Source organism: Sebastes umbrosus, chromosome 16 (genome assembly GCF_015220745.1).
Source record: "Sebastes umbrosus isolate fSebUmb1 chromosome 16, fSebUmb1.pri, whole genome shotgun sequence".
Classification (NCBI taxonomy): Eukaryota; Metazoa; Chordata; class Actinopteri; order Perciformes; family Sebastidae; genus Sebastes; species Sebastes umbrosus.
In genome coordinates, this window is record NC_051284.1 from 12,069,417 (window position 1) to 12,085,937 (window position 16,521).

A 16,521-nucleotide genomic window follows, 5' to 3' on the forward strand; every position below is an offset into this window, starting at 1 on the left:
CATAACCTGTGCGTGTTTATCTTTTTTATCCATGAGTCTACTCCTTGTTATACAGTGGAAATCTGAATGAATTCAATTTTGGAAAACTGCATCCTGGCAGGAGATTTGACTAGCAAATTTGTGCTCTGTGTTCTTCCACACGTGTTTCCTCTACTGTTTGCAGACGATTGCATTTTATTTGTTTTCTTTCTCTAATGGCGTGTCGCAGGCATGTCAGCCGCATCTCGTTTTTGTCATTGAGGGGTTTTTTTTTCTGTCTCTGCCGCTTCTTTAGCTCTCAGTCTTGGCGAAGGAAAAGGGCTCCGGCGACCCTGCGACCCCAATCTCACTTGAGACAGATGAAGCAGCCTCTCCTGCTCCCTCCTCCCTCCCCTCCTCTCCTCCATCCCCCCCCTCCTCCCCTCACTTAATGACGTCTTTGTGCCGGCCGTGACGAACCGAACGCTCGGGAACTTTTTCCTCATGCACACAGGAGGGGGGGGGTTTGGAATGGGTGGGTGTGTTTCCGAGCGCCCTGATGTGTGTGCGTGGTGTAAATATTGGTGTCAAACGCAGAGGGCACACCGATCAACAGCCCCGAGGACGACGCAGGAGAGAGAGCAATTATGTGCATTGCGCCAAACACAAAAGCACGCCGGTCGGCCGCATAACAACAGCCTCTTATCTGGCTTCTCTCTGTCTGTCTGCCTTTTCTTTCTCAACTCGCATCATCATCGCCAAACATACAGTGTATACGTTTCGGCTGTCACTCCCTGCACCTCTCTCTCTCCTCAGATAATTTCATGCCTCTCTTTGCTAGCCAGCCTTCATGCCTAGCTGCCTGTGCCATCCAGGCATATTGGGCTGAGGAAAGGCAATTTGGCTCTGCCCAGCTCCCCGCGGACCGGCACTACTCTTCACTCTGTCATTCATTACGAGACTTTCTACTAACAAGGCGTGCGTGCTGAGATGCGGGTTGAGATTGTGTTTCAAGACATAATTCACTGAATTTGGTCTTCTTAGCGATGCGGCAGTCACATGGGGAACGCCGCCATGCACACAGCCCCAGCTTCACCACACACTTACACAATAAGCCCTTCTGTTTTTAGGATGGGGATGGGAAAGATCTGTCAGGGCTAAGTGTTGTGTGTTGTTGTCAGCATTTAGTTAACTTGCTCAAATCCCAGGCAGTGAAATGAAATGATGGCCCGATACTAAAGAGTGATCTATTCCTCATGGAGGCCGGGCAGGGAGGAGTTAACAGCGCGCTGCTCCTCTCCTCTCCGCTTGATGACATCAGTATTGTCTCTGCATCCATGAAATTAATTTTTCTAATCTTAGTCAGCAGGAGCGGGGGAATTTGCACACATTAATATGGAACTCGATCTGTACTCGCCCACTGCTGCAGTCTCTCTTCTCCTCTCCCTCTCTCCCCCTCTCCCGTCTTTTCTCTTTCCACCCTTTCTATGTTTCTTCTGTTTGAAACAGTAGGCCCCAAATGCACAGGATCTCAAGCCTGGAACGCAGAGAGCTTTGTTTAGGAGGCCGAGGCATCGCCGGGGCCCCGTAGTGTAATAGGAATCGGAGAGTGCTCTGCTGCGTGGTATAAATAAAACACATAAAAGACAAGGCTGATTGTCCCAGCAGACCGACCAGCTCTGGCTGCAGCATGTTGATTCTCCAGAGGCAGACGCGGCACAGAGGATAAAGAGGATCCGTTGACAATAATTATCCTTATTTGTTTCTCCTCGCAAACACACACCGGCTAAAATGGTTTCATTACGCAGGTATAAAAGCCGGCATTCAGCATTAGTCCTTCCAAGAAAGGGAGAAGATAATCAATACCAAAAAGGCATCTTGGGGCTAATTTTCATACACAATCAGGTTTGATGAGTTTTTCCGTTATGATATTCAGAACCATTTTCACATGGCACTAATTTGCGCCAAATAGGTTTTTATAATATGATAGTTGAAAATATGAATCCTGCTATTTTTGTACAGGACATCACACTGAAGACTCAACAGTGTAGCTGTTTTGGCCTGAGATGGGTCTTTTTTAGGAACTGTTGCCTATCCAATAGGAAAAATCTGTTGTTCTCGACAGTATTAAACCACCAGGTGATTTAACGGACCATAATAGTTCACTGAACGGCTCTTTTGAGGTTCAAACAATTTCTGTAGTAGCTGCCGCTCAATAAAGCAGCTTGTAGTCCATAAAGAACATATGAAGGGACGTCTTTTATTACAGTGTTGGTTGTATGATAAGACTGTTTTGAGTCGGAGGATTTTAGCGGAAACACTACAGCCCTGTAGCAACACTGATCTCGCTGTATTGTTACTACTACTACTACTCTGCACTGTTTCCTCTGCGTGTGTGTGGATAGTAAATAACTGAAATGAAGGGCTGATGCAGACAGGTGATGATTTGGTCATCTGGTGTGAAGGACAAGGGTAGCAATCGCCACAGGGACACAGAGTGTAAGTGTGTGTTTGTGTGTGTGTGTGTGTGTGTGTGTCAGCCCCGTTCGATTCACCACGGCCGATAAATCAGAAGATTTTTTGAAAAATAATTCCCGCATTCCAAACGAAATTGGAATAATAACCATTTACCAATATTGTTTTATGTTTGTTTGATCCCAGTGTGTGTCTCATAATCCACACATCCGAGCCTTTTGTGTCGAGCATTTTGTCTCTTTCTGATTAACAACTTAGCACATTAAAGCGAGAAGGAATAAAATAATTTTTTTTTGCAACATAAAAATGTTGTCGATTGAGCTCAGAAAAGCAATTTAACAGGTTTCACCCCACAGTAATTTCACCCATGTTCTGTTTTAATGGCTTTGTTTTGCAAAAAAAAAAAGAAGAAGAAGAAGAAAAAAAAACCGAGAGTCAGAACGCTGGAGAGGAGTTCATAAATTGAATTTTAAATTTAGCAGTTGAATTACTATTGTCTCCCATGCCTCCTCCCTCCCCTCCTCCATTGAATGGCATGCCCAGATGAACAAAAGTGAAAAACACATTTAGAGGAAATAAAAAACAATTTCTGTGTATTCCCTCTAGTTTTTTATCTGCTGTCCCTCCTGGCGCAAACACGATTCACTTCGTGTCATATTCATAATTTTTTTTCCTAAGTACAGCCATTTCTCTGAGGGGAGAAAAAAAAAATAATGTTTCAATTTGTCAAGAATTGTTGTCGGGGTTTTTTTTTATGCCTGGTGGTGTGAGGGAAATGGTGGGCATATCTCTAGCAAAAGGCTGCAGTGGGCTGAAATCTCATTTAGTGGAACTTGTCATGAGAGCAGATACGAGGCTCCGTTTGGGGAGATACTCATTCTTTTTGCCTCCGTGGACAGGTGTGGATAATGCCATGTGTGAAAGATGGACCAATGCATTAGATAGCTCTATATAATTTTATTGTGGCGGTTTTATTTAAGGATTTCCCACAAGAGAGGGAGAGAGATGAGAGCCAGTGCAAGATGCTGCTAATACACATGTCTGTGTATGTGTGTGTGTGCTCTCAAAGCTCTGAAGTTGTTTTCTGTGTCCAGTGCCTTTCTAAGTGCAGCAGTTAACATTTTTTTTTTTTTTTTTGCAAGCGCGTGTTTACACTTGGCAGCCGTGTGAGGGGATTTACTTGTGTCGCGCTCAGCATTTTTGGCAAACGGAAGACCTCTTGAGATGGATTGGTGAACTGGATGGAGCTGGGGGAGGGGGTGTGTGTCCCATATCACGGGTGGCACAGTGCCCTGGATTTTTCGGAAACTAGAGAGCGTCGCCCTTTTCGCAGCAGATATTGCTTAGCGGACCTGTGTACAGTTTGTGTGTGTGTGTGTCTGGCTTGTGGCGTGTTCTGAGTGTACAAACATTTAAGGTCATGTGTTTCCCTCCGCTCTAGCCTAAACACCATTATCGCTACATTAGAAGCATATGACCAGAGTCTGTTTAAAAAAAAAAAAAACACTCTTTTAAACAAATCTCTTCTTTGATATTAAGTTGGTTTAAAGCGGCACTAGGCAGAATATTTTTGGCATCATTGGGCAAAAATTCCATAATAACCTTTCAGCATATTGTAATTCAAGTGCTCTGAGAGAAAACTAGACTTCTGCACCTCTTCATGGCTCTGTTTTCAGGCTTTAAAAAATCAGAGAGAGAGCTTTCCTATTGGCTGTTCTTTCAACGGCGGCAGCTGTCAATCACTCGCAAACTCCGGGCAAAGGGTCAAACTAGGCAGCGCTGATCAAATATGAATTAATATTCTGTTACTGTAATGCTTATTTCTTGTGGAAAATGTTTTCAGAATCATCTTGTAGTGTACTGTTTAGCTGTAAAATAAGAGAGTGTGCTCCCGCTGGTGGGCGGTGCTTGGTATTTCCTCAACTGTTCTCAACATGGCTGCCGGGTCACAAACGTTCTCATTTTACAGCTAAACAGTACACTACAAGATGTTTCTGGAAACATTTGAGGCGAGAAATAGGCATTACAGTAACAGAATATTAATTCATATTTGATCAGCGCTGCCTAGTTTGACCGTTTGGTCGGAGTTCACGAGTGATTGACAGCTGCTCAGAGATGGCAGTTTACAGCTTGGCTATGATTGGTTGTTTTCCTCCACTCTGTGAAATCTTGCAGATGCCATTAGAAGCCCTGGAGGGCACCGGAGGACACAGAGGCACATGATTGTTTTTCAGATTACCTGTCTCAAATACTACTGTCAGGATATAGTGACCATTTTATAAAAATAACTTTTTGTTAATCATATTTGCTCCAACTTGCAATCAGCTTTAACTCTGTATAAAGCTCAGTTCAGATGCACTGAAGGACTAAATCATTCTGAATTAAGTTATTAGATCACTCTCGTTCCTGTTCAGTCAAGCTCTTCATCGTTTTTACTGAGCAATAAGGAGCCGAGACAAATAATACGATGATTCAAGGTTTTTTCTGGGGAAAAAAACACAATCGGGAACAATTTTTGCTTCTTGAACTTGAAGTTCATCCATCAGTATTTCAAAAGTACAATTGATTTTTCTATCAAAAAAACATTTTTAAATGAATTTTACACCACAATGGCTCATAACTTTAATTATTCCCTAATGTGCTTTACTCTAATGCTGGCAATCATTTTGTCAGATGAGATGTCAGTTTTGTCTGCTGGTTGAATATTTCATTTTAGATCGGAACTGCTGGTGCACTCAGTGACTTCGGCAACGTTGTAGTACGGAATGCTTTACTTATTAGTAGTATCACGCATGAAGGAGGGCAAAGTGAAGGACTACAAACCCTGCATTAAAACACACATGTAGCATTTTTTTCTCGAGATCCTCGTGGTGCAGACCTTTGCAGAATAACCCCCCATCTCCTCGCACACACCCACATACACCTCCATGCTGTGAAATAACTTTTAGACACCCAAGAGTACTCATTCCTCTCTCTCTGGCTTTCTTTCTCCATCTCTCTCGCCACCCAAACACACACTCCTCTCTCCTCCGCACTCTGTGAAATAGTCCAATGTACTCCACGCACATGCCTCAGTAGACAAAACCACTTTAAAGCTGGAGCGCCGTAACCGTCCGCACGTAACCCGCTGAATAAAGTGCTCCCATCCCCTGACATGTCTTCTTGATATTAGCCTGGCAATATGAGGCAACGGCAATTTCTCCTCCACGCTAGACGAGGTGATATTGAGTTGGGAAGAGGAGAGGGAACTGAGGAGGGAGCTGGTGGTGGTGGTGGAGGAGGGGGAGGAGGGAGTTAGTTGGAGATGAGAGAGGAGAAGTGAAAGTGTGTTGTTTGTGTGTGTGTGTGTGTGTGTAACAGTAGGAACAAAATGTCATAAATCACACATGATCCTACACGGCGAAGACAAAAGGGGAGAAAGCATGAGAGGAGAGAGGGAAGATAGAAGAAGTCCACATTATCTGCCCGGCAGACAGACAAACAAGCCGCTATGGGTGACGGATTAGCATTAGCCTGACGCACTGTACCAGAATTTTCCAATGGCTCACTGAGAACCCCAAACAACCTCTTAAAAGGCTCCGAAATACTTACAATGGAATAAATCGCCCTTGACACCTTCTCTTTCTTCTCTTTGATTTTGTTTTGTGTTCATTTAAGAAGCGAGCTCCCAAGGTGGAGCTTCGGAGAGCAGCTACTTTGACTGCTTCACTGCCCTGAATTCCCTCCCGGGATTCAAACTCGCAAACTCGAAATGCCTTGTAATGCAAAGTTTGAACCCCTGCCAGACAGTCAACCCTTACCTGTTCTCTTTATTTGAATTCATAAGAGCATAAAAATCAAATGTGCTATCAGTATTTCTGCCAGTTTTTTATTGTGTAAGCAACGACATGCAAACAAGCAAGCGGGAGGGAGCGCGGTACGCCGATTACTGGCACTGCTGGGCTGTGGTTGTGGGAACAAGGCCATAGAGTTTTTATTGCTATTGCTTCCCATCGCTTTAAACAACATTTACAACACTCTCAAAACCCTTTCAGACATTAAAACAAAGATACAAGCTTTAGGTTTTAATTAAATCATTATATTTTGGCCCTCCTCCAGCAAAGTTTGCGCCTGATAGCCGTGCAATAAACATCGTTGCTTACTTAATTCCATTTGTAGTTCATTTATGACCTGCAGACACTAATTTAAGGCTTCCACTCGCTGTGCAATTATAAGATAAATCAATGCTGGCTGTGGTTTGGAGTGTGCGCACACTAAGTGGACTTCTGTCCAACTTGGCAGATGCCGGGCGAATTCATTTGAACGGCTCTCGGCCAATCACAACACACCGTCGTGAGTGAATGTGAAATATTAAAGAAATCATTAATCCTTCTTTTTCCCCTCTACAGGTGTCTATGGACTTCATGGCTATGAAGCGCTCGCAGCTGTACAGCATGGCCAACAATCCCTACTCCAGCCCACAGCAGCCAGGGGGCGGGCCTTACCCACCTAGCCAGCCATACACATCGCCTCCTCCACACAGATACCCAATGAGCATGCAGGGGAGGGGCCAAATGGGCATGGGCGGGATGCAGTATCCTCAACAGCAGGTATGTCAACAAACGCTACGTTTTTGTACGCGTGTGATTCATGAACGAGTCATCCGCCTCAGCTCTGCAGCGCCGTACCACATATTGTAGTTGGTATTATGAGCGATATTGCTGTGGGACATTTCGCTTCTCATGGTGAACATTCTCCAGCGGTTTTCCCCTGAAGGCTTGGCATGTTCAATTTGAGACGCAGCCTAAAATACCAGGCGGCACATCTCACACCTTGGCATGTGGCGGTGTCACTCCTGTTCATCACTCAGTTCCCCCATTAGACTCCCACTGGAGCGAGATGGGTTTGATGCTGCGTATGTGTGTGAGCATGTTCATTCTTCATGCTTGTTTGATGGAGCGCTTGTATGCTTGATTATGTATTTCTATAAGCTTCTCTACTGTATGTGTGTGCATGATTTTTTTGTATGCATGTCTCTTTAATTGTGTGTGTGTGTAGTGGAATGCTCTCTGTGTAGTAAACATAGACGCAGCACAGCCGACCCACGTCACAGTCTCTCTGTGCGACACAATAGGCCTGTGTTGGAGACAATAGTGCTTCTGTCTGCTTTATTGAGTCTTAAGTAAATCCCATTTGGACTGGAAGGGTATGTGTGTGTTGGAGGGAGAGATAGAGAAAAAATATGCACGTGTATTAGACTGTGTGTACTATATGTGTGTCGCACATTTCTGGCAGAAAGCAAACTTCTTCTGTGTGTTTGTATGACAATCTAGTTCCATTAGTGTAGTTTGTAGTGAAACAGCACTGCTGAGCGCCACAGCGAGAGAAGGGGGGAGTGTCCCCTGCTGTCACTGCCTGCTATATTTAGGCAGCTTGGTCTGTCGGTCTGGACTTGGACACCTCTTATTGGGGCGAGCGAGCTTCCACACATAGCGACACCACAGAGAGAGAGAGAGAGAGAGAGAGAGAAGGAGAAGGAGGGAAACACAGATGGACTGACAGAGAGAGTTCCTACGTTGTCTTAAAATATTGTACAAATGTGCGTACATGCAGTAGCAGAGGAAATTGCTGTGTAATGCTCATGTATTTATGTTAGGGCTGTCAATCGGTATTTAATTGTGATTAAATGCATGATTGTTCATAGTTAATCACGGTTAAACGCGAATGGATTGCACATTTTTTATCTGTTCAAAATGTACCTTAAAGGGAGATTTGTCAAGTATTTAATACTCTTATCAATATTGGAGTGGATTATGCAAATGTATGAATATATTTTTTATTGTAAATCAATTAACAACACAAAACAATGACATATATTGTCCAGAAACCCTCACAGGTACTGCATCTAGCATAAAAAATATGCTCAAATCATAACATGGCAAACTGCAGCCCAACAGGCAATAAATGCTGTCAGTGTGTCAGTGTGCTGACTTGACTATGACTTGCCCCAAACTGCATGTGATTATCATGAAGTGGGCATGTGTGTAAAGGGGAGACTTGTGGGTACCCATAGAACCCACTTTCATTCACACATCTTGAGGTCAGAGGTCAAGGGACCCCTTTGAAAATCATGTCAGTTTTTCCTCGCTAAAAATTAAGATTAAGTTTGGAGCGTTATTTAGCCCCTTCTCCACAACCTAGTATGAGATTGGGTGGAGGTATCAATGAATTCCTTACCTTTTGTAGTTTCATATTATTACATTTTTACTATTTAATTCTAATTATTATTAGTGGTGTTAAAATGAATTTGCGTTAACGCATTATCACGTTAACTTTGACAGCCCTAATTTATAGGCAGATAAACTCCCTCTCCTACAATTTCTCAATTTTGCAGTGAAGATATACGGTATGTTGTGTTTTTAAAAAAAACATCATGTGGAGATAGAGAAGACATTAACAAATAGGTATACTGAGAGGTGCACAAAAAATGAAAGGGCTACTACACTGACTTTACACATGAAGATCAGTTTACTCATCTTGAAGAATTAAATATTATGCAACAGTTGTATAATGTCTTTCGTGGCTTTGGAGGAGCTTTATGATGTCAAAATTATATTTAAATTTTTCATTAATGTATTTATTTTGGTTATGGGTGTGCAGGCTATGTGTATTTATAATAACAATAATAATGATAATAATAAATAAATAATATACTGTATATATTACTGAATTTATCTTTATTATTTACTAAATAAGCAGCCTAAAAAGCTACAAAATGATGAGTAAAATGTCAAAAACAGATTACAGCAATAAACGAAAAGGTGTAGACTGAAGCCAGAACTGATTATGCCTCCCCTTATCACAATACCAAAAAAAAAATAATAATAACATGAATTGCCAAAGAAGTTCAGTGTCATGCTAAGCCACTAATTTACTCTATCAAATATCTAATATTATTTGACTCACTGGTCACAGTGTGCTCTGCAGTCCTAACAGGGAGACTTCATCTTAGACTTCATTACCCAAGCTGCAGGTCTAAACCTCATCTGACGCATTTTGATGATGTCAACACGCTCCCAAAACAAGCATTACTGAGCCTGCTCAGGGGTTTCTCAGTCTGAAATATACACAATTGGGAGCGAGCGGGGGGGTGTATGTGAAGACAGGCTTTGCATGGAGAGCAATGCCGACGCATAATGACGTACAGTCAGGAACACGCACAAAAATACATCCCTGGTACTGCTTTGTGATGAAATCCTCGGGCGTATTACATAGCCCAAACGTAGCGCTATGGAACGTAATTAGTTCAAATAGAATTAGTTGTTCACTCTGGCTATAGCCATGGGAAATGTGCTTCTAAAGTTTCTAATTATCTGGCTTTGGCTTTAAAAGCAGCACCACCGCATTGCCTATCTGCAGCCGGTGAAATCTAGCTCACAGTAATGAGTTCGGAGGAGGAGGTTTAATTCCACACTCTCACATGAGCGTAATGAGCCTCACCTACAGAAAAGCGGTCAGGGGTCTGATCAGGGAGCAGCGGGGAGGGCTAAAAATGAATGCCCCAGATGTGTACCGCAAAATTTACTGTATATCAACTCTTAAAGTGACTATTAATTACATATCAAAAGACGCACCAAATGGACATGATTGCAGCTGTGTCTGTAGGGGGATAAATCAGCCACCCCACCCTCTTTCTTAACCTCAGATGTTATAAAACGGCCCCAGGATCAGCCGCAAAGAACATTCTCACCGTCTTGACTGTGGCTACATCAGCAAGGGGGATTGTGGGTGATGTAAGACGCGGCACACACAATCCCCCATGATGCATTGCGCTCCAGGGCTGAGACCTCAGCTTGTCACAGCCAAGCATGCTGGGATGTTGCCAGGCAACGTGACGTCAACAAAGATATGCGTGTACGTCTATCTCTGTGATTTCCCCAGGACTGAGTGACTCTGTGTGCGTGCGTGTGTGTGTGTGTGTGTGTGTGTGTGTGTAGGGGGTTTTAGCAGAGGAACAAAAGGTCCTCTTTGACTGCCTTTCATTAATATGATTAAATCCTGCTAAAATTAAGCCCCGCTCGTATTAAATAAAAACTCCACAGCAATACATACAGTACATTTCATCTAGTGGAGCTACTGCATATAGGATATGTTGGGGCTCACCTCTGTCCTCACACATAAGGTGTCAAAATTCACCTTTGTAACAGCTTGGATGCACTTACAATCATTGTGATTTCACCCGATTAGGTATTTAATGTTTGAATCAAAGGGTAAGTTATTATTTTGTCACTTACCCTGAGCGAAAAATTGCAGTGTTTAGGGGTTAAGACAGCAACCATGAAACACAACATCCCCCATTCACAGCCAGGGACCTTTGTTGCATCTCTTTCTGCCTCTTTGCCTAAAATTATAAATGCCCTAAAAATAATAAAATAAAACAGCAAAAATTTAAGAAACATATTTATTTAAGAAAAATCCTAAAACAACATCTATATCCAGAATTTGTGTTCCCATTACTCAAGGAAAATCCACAGAGCTCCCTGTAAACAGTTTTTATTGGAACTACTTACCACTGAAAAAATAGTCCTTATGAAAATTGTTGACAGCAGGGTTGGTGGATTATCCAGAATAACAGGGACAATACCATTGTTTGATGCTTTGAGCACCACAAACAAAAATCTGTTTTGAGGTGGAGTAAGAAATCTCTGAGATGATGGATATCTAAAAAACACTGCATTGCATGATTTTGTGTGTGTGTGTGTGTGTGTGTGTGTGTGTGTGTGTGTGTGTGTGTGTGTGTGTGTTCTAGGGGTGTAACGATTCATCTACTACATCGATGTATCGATTTATATTCCTATGATCCAACTACATCGATAGGTACATGGCAAGTTGTCCTTCACAGGGGACGTATATCGATCTAAAATCGATTTGCAAGGTATATAATTGAATGTATCAATACTAAAAATTTGCACCTTGTATTTAAGGATGACAAACGTTATATGGATTTATTTTTTTAAGCACTTTTGATAGTAAAGAAATGTTAAACGTTAATCCGGTTCACTCTCCTGGTGTATGACGTCATCGACATTCGCCATCAGCGCCAATCTCAGAAAGACAACAGAAAAACGAAGCAAGCAAGCAAAAGATTTTCAAGCTGCGTCGGAGGTCCAGCGTTTGGAAACATTTTGGCTTTTGCAAAAAAAAAGGGGAGATAAGTCCTTGAGAAATTGCTCGCTGTTTGCGGAATATGCAAAGGCCAAGTAAAATACAACGACAACACAAACAATCTTTCCGCGCACTTACTGAAACGCCAATATTATTGCACTACCGTTTATATTGAAAATGAGAACAGAAGCAGCAGGTTAAACCACTGTTAATTCGACTTGAATAGTTTATTTTATTTTCTGTTAAATATAATGTCTTGTATCTTGAGAACTGAAGCAGCGGGTCCTGAAGTTGCACTTTTTATTATTTTCAAATAAAAGGTATATGCATTTGCCATTAATCGTTGTTAACTTGTTTATATTCACAATTCATTTATCTCTGATTCCCTTAGAAGAAAAGCTTTGAGGAATCCTGATCTGCACTGTCCAGTATCCAGCTATTTATTTCACAGTCACACTGATTGAATTTTTGGCAAAAAAAAAGTTAATGTATCGATTTCAAGTCATTGAAACGTATCGTATCGCTCTAGATGAGCCACATATCGTCCTTGAATCGCATCGGTACCATGGAAAGGGATACGTATCGTATCGTTGTAAAAACGTATCGTTACACCCCTGGTGTGTTCTGTACCAGATCTGTATTCTTCAATGTTTTGAATCTCTGTGGCATGTGCATAACCACAAATCATGACAACTCAGCTATTTATTATTATTTCTCTATATTGGTTTCCACCTTAAAATACTCAGCTATATAAAAGATGTAATATCCGCACAGTGACATTTACATACATAAACACACTAACGCCTACATGTTGTACATGTTGTATTGACACATTCACATAAAAAAAGCTTGTGAAGGAGAGGAAGGAAGCTAAGAGCTTCTACAAAGACCTCTCCCATAGTTCATATAAACACTGTGACTGAACTGTTATCTTAATCTGGTTGTTTACAGTGGTAGAGTTATTGGTGTACATGTAAAGGTACTCTGTGTGTGTAACCCAGAGGCTGTATGTGACCCTTCAGTCCAGATTGAGTCGTTGTTTCTGGAGGGGAACCGTGTTTACCTGTTCAGACCCTCAAGCTTAATGTCTGGAGCTCTCTTCAGTCACATACATGCTTGCACAGACAGTACAGACGTGATCGCACATGACCTCTCACACACACACGTTGTGACAAATTCTTAACAGTGCAGTTCACTACCAATTAGGTACTCTTCCTCGTGGCCTCCTTTCCTTGATCCAGCCATAGGAGGCAAGCACAGACACCGATCTCGCTGTTGATGTCTCGGAGAAAAAAACAAAACCTTTCCTACCAGCCTCCAGCAAATCAGCCTAGAACCTGTATTAGGTGTAGTTAGCGTCATGCCGCGTCTGCATGCGCTTCTGTGAGAGACCGTTTGAGTGTGTCACAAAGGGTGAGAGACGGAGCGTGCATGTGAAAGAGCGCAAGACACTGTGTGTGTGTGTGTGTGTGTGTGTGGAGTGATGGGAGCCAGAACAAATATATCAGCAGAAGAAAAAAAAAAAACAAGAAGAGGAAGAGGAGGATGTAGAAGAAGGAGGCGGGTGTCTTGGGGATGACAGGCCACACGAGAAAAGCGTCTGTTTGGGAAGTGGAATGAAGTTGAAAGCGAAAAAAAAGAATAAGAAAAAGAAAAAGAAGAAGAAGAAAAAACCCCCGCCAATTCTTAGCGTAATTTCCTGTGATTTCAAAGTTGGCAGACGGAGAGGGAAAGGAATTTGAAGGAAACATTAGTGTTTGATGTGAAAAGAGGGGAGGGGTGAAGGAGTGGGAGAAAGAGCAGGAGGAAAAAAAAGATATCCTGGAAAATGAAAGAGAGAGAGAAATAGAAAAAGGAAAGAGTGTGTGTCTATGTGTGTGTGTGTGTGTGTGTGTGTGAGTGTGGAGGGGGGGTGATTGTGTCAAGGAGTCAGGCAGAAACCATTACCAGTGTTGGCTGTTTGTTCCTTACACACTGGGCCAACTTAATAGAAGCCAAGCATTTAAAGTCAAGTGGAAATGTGGCTGACCCGCCGCCTGTTCAGTCCATACAAACCACAACACCCCTTCACAAGCCTGCCGTCCTTCAGCGCTTTCTATACCTTTTTCTCCAAGTCCCACTCTCTTTTTAAAGATTATTTTTTCAATCAATTCAGTAATAATCAGAGGGCAATATAAAGAAAAGACGAATGAACCAAAAAATAATACACATGTATTCTTTTAAAAACCTGTATTACATTGAACTGGGCGAGCTGTGTACATTCCTAAATAATACGCAACATTTCAAGATGGCTCTGCTCCTTTGTTTTGATTCACTTCATGTGCTTAACTTCTGCAATACAACAACATGTTTTACATTGGAAACCACTAAATTAAAACCAGCGTCATGCAACTGTCAACGACACATTGTAGTGCTTTTTGAAAAATAATTGTAGACACTCAATAAAGCTTTTATTTGAATTTAGTTGTTATAATAAATGTTTTCTGTTTTGTGGTATCTTAACGGAATAGGCCTTTTTCGCAGAAGATGTTTTAATATGTCACAGTAGGAAAAGCACAGGTGTAAATATTGAAATGAATGATGGCTGAATTCCATTTAGCTGCTTCAGTTTCAGGGTCCTGGTGTTGTGCACGCTGGCTCACTGTCACACTGTCATGGCTTACTGGGACACTTGAACGGAACGGAGCCATCATTAGTCGTATTAGTAACACCTGTTTTTGTATTTTAAAAACAATATTCTTATAAAACGGTCATTAAATCCTGACAGTAGTGCATGAGACAGGTAATCTGAAAAAAACTATGTGCCTCTGTGTCCTCTGGTGCTCCTAACGACATCTGCAAGATTTCACAGACCGGAGGAAGACAACCAATCAGAGCCGAGCTGGAGCCTGCTGTCTCTGAGCAGCTGTCAATCACTCATGAACCCCGACCAAACGATCAAACTAGGCAGCGCTGATCAAATATGAATCAATATTCTGTTACTGTAATGCTTATTTCTCGCCTCAAATGTTTTCAGAAACATTTTGTAGTGTACTGTTTAGCTGTAAAATGAGAAAGTTTGTGACCCGGCAGTCATGTTGAGATCAGTTGAGGAAATACCAAGAACCGCCCACCAGCCGAGGCTAAGCCAATAGGAACGCTCTCTCTCTGAAATGACCTGCAATTGGACAAAGACTCCCATCATGGGCTGAATATTAATTCATATTTGATCAGCGCTGCCTAGTTTGACCGTTTGATCGGAGTTTGCGAGTGATTGACAGCTCTACTGTCATGGGATGGATTTTTTACACCCTGAAAACAGAGCCATGAGGAGGTGCAGAAGTCTAGTTTTCTCTTTAAATTTCAATATGCTGAAACGTTATTATGGATTTTTTGCCAAATGATGCCAAAAACATTCTGCCTACTGCAGGTTTAATACCTAACAAAAATAAAAAGAGACAAGTTTGTAGACGTTTGAATACATCTAGCCTGTACTTTTAATTATTACCAATTGATAAAACACGCAAAATGCTGATAATTAAAACTTAATTTGTGAGTATAGTTACCTTGGCCAGAGAATAGTGACCGGGCTTTTAAGTTTCCTTTAAAACAAAAAGCTGTAAAAATCCCTGTCTGTCCAAACATCATCTTGTGCACTATCGACTTTAGGGAGTTAGATGGGTAATTTACGACATCGATTGAGCCTGGGTGGGGGGGATCCTCACCAGTGGGGAGAGCGAGGGCCACTTGGAAGCACTTAGGGGCCCCGGGTGCTGGGGTTGTCTCTGGGGTTAATGCAGCCAGCGCTGCTGGCTCTGACGGATGGCTGGGAAGCCCCAATAAATCAGCCCCTCTGCCAGGAAAGATGGAGGCAGAGGAGGGGTGGGGGTACAAAGGGGACCACTCCAGCCTCGTCACGCCCCTCCCTTTTTGAAAGGCTCTTGAAACACCGGAGGCTCGCTGTTCAAAAGTACACATCTCCATCATGCAGATACACACACACACACACACTTTCTTTCTTTCTTCTATCTCCTCCACAACTCCAGACCTGCACTCCATGCCAGCCCATGGGACCGTGGGCATTTTCACCTCACAATTAAAAAAGACATTAGGGGTGGGGGGAGAGAGGGAGGGAAAAAAGACAGGGGGGGGGGGGGGTCAAAGGAGGAGAGAGAAAAGGATTGAAAGAAAGGAGGACAACGATATGGAAAGGCTGATTAATTAAGGGTTCCTCTCTGGCTATAGAATAGATGAAGTTTCAGGATCAATTAATTAGCAAGCTAGCCTACGCACGTCAATGGATCTAATAGCCTGCTCTCATTTGTAACTTTTATTACCTCGCTGCTGTGGAGTGGCTCTCAGCCAATCAGAAATACACGTGGAGATGATGCTACGTGGCCATTAACTGGAGAGAGGGGAGAAAACCCCTCCCGTTTCACAGACCAGTTGAAGCGACACTATCAATTATATCAATGTAAAGTGTGTATATGCTGGAGGAAGATAGCAAAACACAGAATGTGACACGCATTAGTGAATTCTGTGTCTACTCAGGACAAGCATGACATGCACATAGTGTATAAAACTAAATTGTGATATACAGTATATGATATGCCCCAGTGGATTATACTTCTGTGAGCCATTAGTGAAATTACAAACCCAGCTGTCAGTTTTTTCTTGCTGTTGCATTAGTTGTACGAGCTTCAGACTCCCATCATTCTCGCGCAGGCAGGTGAAGTGATGGAATTTAATATAATTTAGTGTTGAATGCAGGCAATCGGTGTAAAACGTCAGAAACGGGAGTGTTTTTGAAAGATCCAGACTCGGCGCTCTGTGTCTGCGGCGCTCTATATGCGCCTATTGATAAGATAAAAGAGCAGAGAGATGAAAGTGGAGCGAAACGGAGGGAGCGAGGAAGGGAGAGAAAAGAAAGGGATGCTTTACGTCTTTGCCGAGTTACTAGGGGAT

General features: G+C 42.5%; 1 protein-coding gene across 1 annotated transcript in view; it reads left to right on the plus strand.

The window, feature by feature from the left end:
* LOC119504271 (AT-rich interactive domain-containing protein 1B-like) overlaps positions 1-16,521 on the plus strand; it is a 199,258-nt gene that overhangs the window by 20,315 nt on the left and 162,422 nt on the right. The window contains exon 2 of the mRNA XM_037796316.1: positions 6,822-7,022. Within this exon, the coding sequence (XP_037652244.1) occupies positions 6,822-7,022 (201 nt within the window). The remainder of the gene's footprint in view (positions 1-6,821; positions 7,023-16,521) is intronic.